This window comes from Morone saxatilis, unplaced genomic scaffold, assembly GCF_004916995.1.
Source record: "Morone saxatilis isolate NCDOM2014 unplaced genomic scaffold, NCSU_SB_2.0 Contig14, whole genome shotgun sequence".
NCBI classification, from domain to species: Eukaryota; Metazoa; Chordata; class Actinopteri; family Moronidae; genus Morone; species Morone saxatilis.
The window spans coordinates 9,026,036-9,035,620 of NW_023339696.1; the positions used below are offsets into that span (position 1 = coordinate 9,026,036).

Consider the following 9,585-nt stretch of genomic DNA (forward strand, 5'->3'; position numbering starts at 1 on the left):
AAGAGAGAGATGGGGTGACATGCATCAAAGGGCCACAGGTGGTTTTCTCACATCCAAACTTTGCAAAGCCTCATGAAAGAAATAGTGTGTCTGCGTCCCTGATGGGTGCGTTTATTACTGGACCCTGGAGGATAATCGCCCAGACCATCACCCCCATCTGCACGCTGACATCACAGAACTACTGAGATCTTGTCTTGTGTTTTCCATTTCTCAGGAGATCCTCATCCAAACAAACTCTTCACAGAGATGGGTTTTTTCCGTGAAATGCCTCTGTGTCCCTTTTTGACAAGTTGTAACGTGCTTTCCAAAGCAATGCCCGTCGAGAAGATGACAGTCGAAGATTAGCATCCCATCTGATGCTGCAGAGGGGCGAAAACAGGAAGTGGAAAGGGTTTTGAACCAAACTCACATGTCACACTTACATCTGCATCGCTGCAGTCGGTCTCACATCGTGTCATCTTATCGCTCTGCATCAACTGCTTGGGCCCGTAAAGCCAGTCAACTCCTGCAGCTTCTCATTACACCCTGTGGTTTAATAGCTTTTTGTCTTCCATACAGAGTCACTCCAGCCAGCGCCCTAACCCCTGACAATCACTCATCATGGTATGTGCTGAGCTTTAAAACACAACATCTGCATTCCTTCCATCCTCAGGCCCCAGCTGACTCAGGGGCGAACACAGCACTGAAGGCAAACCGCTGCTGTCAGTCCCAATAGAAAATAATGTTGGAAATTTCTGCCGTGCGTTCCACAAGCATTTGGCGTGGTGTAGTAGTTTTCAGAGTCAAGGCATGCAGAAAAATGCTCACTGAGGTCAGCGGAGCACTGATGCGTTCTGACACCCTGACCAAAGTGCACTGTGTGTCTTACATGGTGCTCAGTTCACTTGTTAGCATCAATTCAAATCCCACACTGCACCCCAAATGTACCCGAGCAAATAAGTGTGTATAGAAAATGCTTGTCTCAGCCCAGTTTCAAAAGCTTGGAAATGTTTAAGGTTGCGTTGGAAGCCAGAAGATCTTAATTATTGGTGTGAGAGCGCCCTCTGTTGGATAAATCAGGAACTCTTTACATTTTTCAGTTAAACCAAACATTTACCAGAGGTAGGAGGGCATTTAGTTCAACTCTGAGCTTAATTGTAAACAGAATTGTAAATTATATTCCAGTTGCATCAGAAAACAGAATATTTTCAACATTGGATTTCTGTGTCCCCACTCCTCCTTGGAGGCTGCCTCCTTCAAAGAATTATCAGTATGTTATTCAGCATATTAGCATATTCATGAGTTATTTGATATTGGTCTGTGTTCTTCTGTTGTGTGTGTTGCAAATCTCCCAAAGTGCTGTTCTCTCTGCCTTACAGCCCCAAACTGTAAAGTTACAGAAGCCGAACACAAACTAAACATAAAGTAAAAGTTACATGAGATAAACATAGGCTAATGGTGTCCTCATAAAACCATCTAATTCCCTTAAATGAATTAAACGGATCATAAATTATTTATCATTTGTTTGTTAGTTTCAACCCACAAATCACCTGAATGATCAGGAACTCAAGCCTTGTGATTGAAACTGAAGCCAGTAAACTGTTTAGCGGAGGTGGTAAGCCACTCTAATCCATGTGTATCTTGTGTTGTGATCAGTTTAGTTAGTAGATGCGGTCTAAACGACAGGCGTTATTGATGACATTAACAATGGCTCTTCTACATTTAGGTGTCCGCCATGATTCTACTGTTGCCCAGAAGAGACGAAACAAACACTGGCTATAGACAGCGCTGTTCATGTTTTTCCACCGTAGTTTGTGTTTGAAGAGGAGGGTGAAGTGAGAAAGTTGCAATCTGCAACTACACCACTAGATGCCACTAGATCCTACTACAATAAATGACATAAACTTTCTAAAAAAAACTGAAATCAAAACTTAGTATAGTATTGTATTTATCTATTGGTTTATTTAACAGGAACAGGGCACATTAATAAATACTGCTCAATGTAAGCAAAAAGGCTATTTTATAAATGGAACGTTATCTATCCAATCAACTAATGCAATTGAACGTCATTAGCATACATCCCAGCATGCATTGTATTCAGATTCAATGTCATTCACTGTACAAGGCAGCTTTAGTTTTCAATTGATTTTTTTCTAGTTAAATTTAGCCTAAATTGCCACTATTAGTTTTGTTTTAATTGTGTTTTAACCTGTTAACTTTGTGACACTGTCACTGTATTTGCTTGTTCCAATAACACCTCACTGCAGCTTTATCATGATTTCACTGAGTGAAATATTGTAATCCAAGGTGCCATCATTCATTTATTATCATCAAATGTAAATTGCTACATAACATTTAAAGTCCCCCTCCACTCAGAAATGTGTTTTTCCTACTGGTTCCTACAGTTGGATGTTTGAGCTTCACTGTGCAGTCTGATGTTTGAGCAGAGTTTGACACTAGAAGGATTCACGTTCATCTGCTGAAAGTGGAAAGTTTCTCTGTTCTCGCTGAAAATCAGATTTTGAGGGGCAGTTTTGGAGTCCAGTATTCAACTTATACAAGTGTGTTGTATAAAATCACACCAGTGCACATACATAATGGATTTTACAGTGAAGTAGGAGACATCTTGTGTCCAACAGGAAAACTTTAGAAATGAACAACATTTCATATTCATAGGTTCTGGTATTTTTAATGAGTTATAAAGAGTAGATGTCTTTTTGAGGCTTTTAATTTGTAAATTATACTCCAGCATTGACTTTGTGGGAAAAACATATCAGACACACATTATTGCTCCAAGCAGACTATTTCGTTCTATGTCTAAATATAAGTCTGGAGAAGGGGTCTTTAAAACACTGCTTGGTTGGCTTCGAGACTGTATTTGTGTTGCTGTTGAATTGTATTTAGTTATACTGAGAGATGTTTATTTAATACTTATTATATATGGCATATTATATATGGCATAATGCATTTTCCTTTAGAGGCCTTTAACTTTTACACCACAAGATGGCGCCAGGTGGTCAGAGAGCCGCTGTCTTGTGATTGATGGGACCTCAGACGGAGATGTGTCATTCCTCATAAATGGCTCCACACAACACAATGACTAAAGAGGAAAGTAGTTACAGACAAGAGTACAATGAGATACAGAGAGCAGGTTGCATCACTTTCTATGTTATGGAGCCGTTTTTCAGCCCATAAATATTGTGTTAATGACCAGTTCAGCTCATTAAATTTACACATGTATCCTCCCCTAAACTCTATCTGTGTGTGTGTGTGTGTGTGTGTGTTTGGCTCAGCACCTCTCCGTTGTCTGACTCTGTTTCATGCAGTTATGATTCATGATACCTTAAATTACACGTTATATTATTGTCCACTGCACTGCCAAGATTTTAAGGGAATCAAGATGAGAGAGGGGGGCATTATGTGAAAACAACCTCAGTCCTTTGAAGCCGATTCAACCTCTCCCAATGAAAAACACGCTCGGGTTTTTATCACTCTCTGAATCATGCGAATGGCTTCAAGTTTTTTCACTGAGATAAGAAAACATTTCAACTGAAGTAGCCCGTAACAGCTTCATCTAACCCCTGTTTCTGACCTGCGTGGATGTAGGTTCATTTATCCAGAATGATCCAGCGAGATCCCCCAGGCCTGTTTAGTTCCTGCCAAATGATGTTATTACACCAAGTCCTTGGTGGCTGCTCACTCTCCCACTTATTCATCTGCGATACAAAATCTCCACAATGGCCGTTTTTGTTAGATAGCACAGATTTGTTATTGTTAAAATGTGTGCGTAATGTATCTTCTGGCTAAAAAAAAAAAGAGGAAAAAAAGGACCTTATTGATTTGAACGTTTCCACATTTCGCCTTTTTATGAAAAGAAAAAAAAAAACACCTTAAACTGAGCACCAACTTTAATGTTGCATAGCTTTTATGATGGGGGGTTCTTGCAGAATTACCAGAAATAAAAAAATCTGGAGCTCACGTCTGTAAATGTAGCATCGGGAAGCGTTCATTGCCAGCAGTTGGATGCATTATCAGCTCTGAAGATGTCCTGTCCACCATCAGCCGTCGGTTCCCCTGAAATGACTCGGACACGTGGCTTTCCAAGTTCTGAAGTCCGATGATGCTGGAAATATATATATAGTTAGTGCCATACCTTCAGCTTTTGTAGTGATTTGACGCTCCTGCTCTCGCCTTATTGAAACCACACAACGCGCACGGGCCTGTTTCCAATCTGAGTACATGCGTGATGAATTTGGGAAATCATCTGCAGCTTTGCTGGTACCGTATAGCCCACCCAGTCCGGACCCAGTCCCCCTGTGCCCCGAGGTATCAATACGATTAGAGGCAGGAAATGTGGGAATCCCCAACAAAGGGCTCCATCATTAAACACAAACAACCAGAGGCCTCCCAACAATACCAAAAGCGCCCTCCTCTTCTCACTTCTCTTTTATGTCTGAGCAAGTGAAAATCTATTACTTTCATCCCAATATTACCATTCTGCCTCCAGTTGCCCATTATTAAAGAAGATAATCTGACGGGGTTATGGTGGACTTTGATAGGTTTGCGCTCAAATGGAGAACAGAGAGTGTTGAGTTTCAGACGGAGAAATCTCAGGTTATACAGATCAAATATTATTTCTTCTCCATTTCACACATGGTGATGGTTATCAATATGTCTCTCAGGGAAAGGAAAGCCCGAGCGCAACTTCTTTAAGTTTAGACAAAACACACACACACACACATTTATCAGTTTATTCAAAGTCCCCATGCAGGCAACAAATTATTATTTTCACAGAAGCACAAAATCAGTCATTGCAGTTTTATCCTCTGTTGTACGTCTGAAAACATGTAATTGTGCGTCAAGTGTGTGCGTAAAGAGAGGCTGCAGAAGCCCTCGCAGCGGGATTAAGACTTAAGTCTCTGCCTCACGTAGAGAAGTGTTTGGGGATTTTCCCCCCTCAGTCTTTAAATTCAGGATGGTGATCTGATGTGCCCAGAGTGTCTCTCAGCTCATTCGGAAATTAAAATATGTATTTATGGTCCTTTTATTATCACTTTCCAACACCGCTGCTCATTCAGAGGACAGTATTTTCTTTGTTGCTTTATACAAACACTCCTTGTTTTGGGGTTGATATCAAGAGAATACAAACTTAGACTTTCAGCACAGTTTCTCCATGTTTCTCAATCTGCTTTTAGGGGCAAAGCGCGTAAAACACTTTGACACCACTTTTGGTAAATAATAACAGAAACTTTTAGTTGAGCAGCCTCCAAAAAGTTGAATAATACTTTTACGCAACCAACCTTTCGCTCTTACTTAATTTATTTATTGATATTTATTGTTACAATTTAACACTTTGAACGCAACTCTGAAATGAACATCTGGAATAAAAAAAAAAAAGTGAAATCCTCTCTATAAATAGTCTTCTCTGATTTCCTGCTCATAAGGATGTTTTCTCTGAATGGGTCTCTAATGTCCGCGTCGACTTGGCACTGATGCGCTGATGATGATGAGAGTGCACCGGGAGGCTGGTACAGGCCTTCTCGGTACCCTTTGCGTCGTTTTCATTGGTCAGGATCCTCTTCCTCGTGCCTCAACGTGACATCACATCCACCCGACCCACAGGAAAGCAACAGAGATTACAGATGATGCTGGACACCTAAGAGGACGCACGGGCTTTTTACGCTTTCACACACAATCGCTCGCTAACCGCTCTCTTTTGCGCTTCCAGGCACCAAAATAGAGGATATCGGCGCTAATGCGTTGCGGTTTTGGAGAGTCTGCTTCGTGAGAAGTAGTAGGAGGACTGTGCTCGGATTTTCACTTTTTTTTTGTGAATGGAGATGAGTCGTGCGTAAAAAAAAATCTGTTCGTCCTATTTCAGAGAAGGGCTGTCACTCTCCCACCTGTTGGCAGGTGGTGTTGGCTTTACCCGCGCGGACATCTACTATGACATTGGGTTTGGAAATCATGGAGGATATTGTTATCGACGTAGTGGGGGAAGGACTCAAAGACAGCGGAGAGGAGCAACTCTTACCTTTGGATGAGTCTCGGAGCGAGCAGGACCGCAGCACGGACACTTCCAGCAGCCAGGGTAAAGAGCGGGACTCCTACAGTCCAGCGAAAACCAAAGGTCCCACGTCGGTGAAGCCTCCGTACTCTTACATCGCTCTGATAACGATGGCCATACTGCAGAGTCCGAAGAAACGGCTCACCCTCAGCGAGATCTGTGACTTTATCAGCCACCGCTTCGCTTATTACCGGGAGAAATTCCCCGCCTGGCAGAACTCGATCAGACACAATCTGTCGCTCAATGACTGCTTTGTAAAGATGCCCAGAGAGCCCGGAAACCCCGGGAAGGGCAACTACTGGACGCTGGATCCAAACTCCTCGGACATGTTTGAGAACGGGAGTTTCCTGCGGCGGAGGAAGCGCTTCAAGCGGCAGCATTTTCGCTTCGACCCGCTCAAGGAGCAGCACCTGGAGCCCAGCGGGCTGCACGGGTTCCCGCACGGCGCCTACGGGCTCAGCGCGGCCGCCCTGCAGCTGCCCAGTCTGGAGATTTACCCCTACCTCCATCACCATGCGCCCTCGGCGTGCGGCCCCGCCACCATCCCACCTGTCAGCAGCATCCTGCCGGCTCTGTCCAGCTTCTTCTCCCGCAGCGCCCTCACGGCCAAGGCTTTCCTGCAGTCGCAGCCCGGCATCGAAGCCTTCTCCCCGGCACAGTGCGCCGCTTACTCCGCTCCTCTGACCTCCAGCGTTGCCTACGCGTCCCCCGCGCTCTTCCACCCCGCGGCGTCCCCGCACTTCCTCAGTTTACACCAGGAGTATCAGAAACTACAGACTCAGCGTGGCACCGTGGACCTGGCCAAACACATCAGCACTGCTAACAATGAATAATCAATAAAGCGGACTTTGAACTCGTGTTTTCTCAGGTAACAGAGACATTTTATGCAGAAGCTCACAGTTTCTCTCCAGCGTCGGAGAGTGTGATGAATCTGCTTTCAAAGAATGTTGTAGATATGTTAAAAGATCTCCCCCCTTCTCAACTTTATGGACAAAAAAAAAAAAAGAAAACACTTTTAGCAGACGCCTTTTTTATTTTGATCATGAATTATCATCTTTTTGTCGAAATATTTAAATGACGAGTTTCCTATAGTACTTTTTTTTGGAAAGAAATAAAAGTGAATATTTAAACCTTGCGTTCAGTTGTATTTTGTACAGATCCATGTGGCAATATGACGCTATATATTTAGAAATCACCCGACTTTAAGTATAAAACATACAGCAGTCTTTAGTTGTATCTGTCATGTGTTAACATGTGTTCCGCTGGGTTTTGATTTCTGCGCTGATTTAATTCCTAATAATAACAATGAAACCAAATTACATTCATTTTAAACGTCAAGAAGTGTTGGATTAATTCACTAACAAGAGGAAACAGGAACAAGAAATCTGATTTAAAATAATGCTGACGAATATTTTCACTAGGCCTACTAAAACAAGCTGCAAGTCTCTCAGGCCTAAATGTGCATCAAATAATCCATTCAATAAAATAAAAGCAACGATTACACACATGAAAAATACACGTTTGTCGGTATATTGAGTCTAGACAGTGATTTGAGTGAACTAACGACTAGGAGTTATTTAATATATTGAAACAATAAAAGAACAATGCAAAAAATAAAATAATATATTTCATGCTGTAAGAATAATACGTGAAAAGCAACTTTACGCCCCATTTTGGATAATAAAGTAAAGGTCAAAGTCAGCACATTAACGCACATGCCTGTCAGGTTTGTGTCAGTCTCTGTGTGTGTGTGTGTGTGTCTGCGTGTATATGTGGTGTTCATGGATATAAGGCTGGAAATATACATGCCTATAATTGCTTTATTTTTCAGGGCCACACACACACAGACAGACAGTCACACTCTTGTGCTGTTCCCGCGAGAAAATGTGTACAACACATTTTCATGTCAGATAAATTCTCGTCTGTTCACTGTAAAGCCGCGTTCTGCTCGTTTACCTCCCAAATTCTCCCATAAACAAGCCTTTTAGTATAGCCATATGACTTATTATTTATTAACTATTTTAATTGTATTATTATTTAATAGGAAGTTAAGTCGAAAATATGTTGACTGACTTTTTATTTCTAATTTTAGTTTAGTTTAGTCTAAATTTTGTTGTCTTGTTAAAACTGTCCTAAAAGTCCTATTAGAGTAATAAATGATTTTTTTTAAATAGGGACTGTCCTAATTTAGATATTAGAAAGAGGTTTTATTTTATGCAACAATCATACATTTAATAGATCTTTTTTTCCCCCAGGAAATAATCCAACAGTTCAGTTTAATAATATTTAAAAAGTAGGATATTTGTTGCTTAGAAATTGTCAATACTGGCTGGAAGTAACAGTCTGACTTATAACTGCTTTTTTTTTTTTTTTTTCATTTTCAGCCTGCTGTGTAAAAGTTCTGGTGAATCAAACTCTGCATGATTAAATCAAAACATAATATATAACCTAAACCTAGAACAAATAAGCCCATCTTTCCTGTTTAATCAGTCATATTTAACATGGAAATACACGCATCATAAATCAGTAAATATAAATGTGATTGCTAAATCTGCCCCCAAAAACTTTCCGCCCATTCCTCAGTGTTACTAATTCAGATTATCAGATTTATTTTTCCTTTCTTTTTCATTTAAGTCGACGCAGCGCTGCCTACAGCGAGAGTGACAGTAGTAAAATAATTCTAGGTTTCAGAGCATGGAAGTATTTATTTAATTCTATTCTGAGTCTGGTTTAGATGGATTACCATGCTGAAGCTCTTGGACGGGGCTGATGGATCACACCACACGCTTAGTCTTTTAGCAGACTTTGGCACCCAGAGAAGGGCTGAAACAAATAAAGAGATTGTTACCTGATGGTGAGCTGTGAAGATGCCCACTCCAGAAAGAACAGCACATTTTCTCATTGATTTTCCCTTTTTCTTTGCTCCATTCAGAAAATGTCACAGATGTGCCCATTTTCTGTTCTTTAATTTAATCTGTTTTGAGGTTTCTCTTTTTTTTTGTCATAACCAAACGTCTAATATTTGTACAGCTAATCTTAAACAGTGCGGCAAGAGCTGTGGTTAAACTGATCCGACATAAGATTCATATCATACACCGCAGCACTTCGGCTATTAGAACTTATCTGATTGGAAAGCCAAATGTACAGCTGAACGTATATATTTTTTCCTCTCAGTTACAGTGCTTTGCTTGTAGGGATTTAGATTGTCACATCGAAATGTAAAGGAGCGATATAGAGAGACAGCAGCTAATGAAAAGTGGCAACAATGGATAGTTTTGTGTGTGTGATCTGTAGAGCAGACAATAAGTCATCATGCACCTTCTCCACAATCACACACACACACACACACGTGGACAGGTGGTTTCACATATGGGTGAACATGATGCTCAGGTGTGAGTAAGACACAACAACAATGTGTCAGCAGAAGAAATCATTGTCTTTATAATGAGCTTGTTCTGCTGGTGGGGAGCCAAGAGAGGAGAAACTGAAGCAGACAAACACTGTCGCAGGCCAGGGAGGGGGAGTCAGGGTCATTTTTT

At 41.3% G+C, this 9,585-nt stretch overlaps 1 protein-coding gene across 1 annotated transcript; it reads left to right on the forward strand.

Moving 5' to 3' along the window:
- The first annotated feature begins 5,537 nt into the window (after positions 1-5,537).
- zgc:162612 (forkhead box transcription factor) lies at positions 5,538-7,127 on the forward strand. The gene has a single exon (XM_035655214.1). It carries the CDS (start codon positions 5,926-5,928, stop codon positions 6,877-6,879), a length of 954 nt encoding a protein of 317 aa, XP_035511107.1. The 5' UTR covers positions 5,538-5,925; the 3' UTR covers positions 6,880-7,127.
- Positions 7,128-9,585: the final 2,458 nt, after the last annotated feature.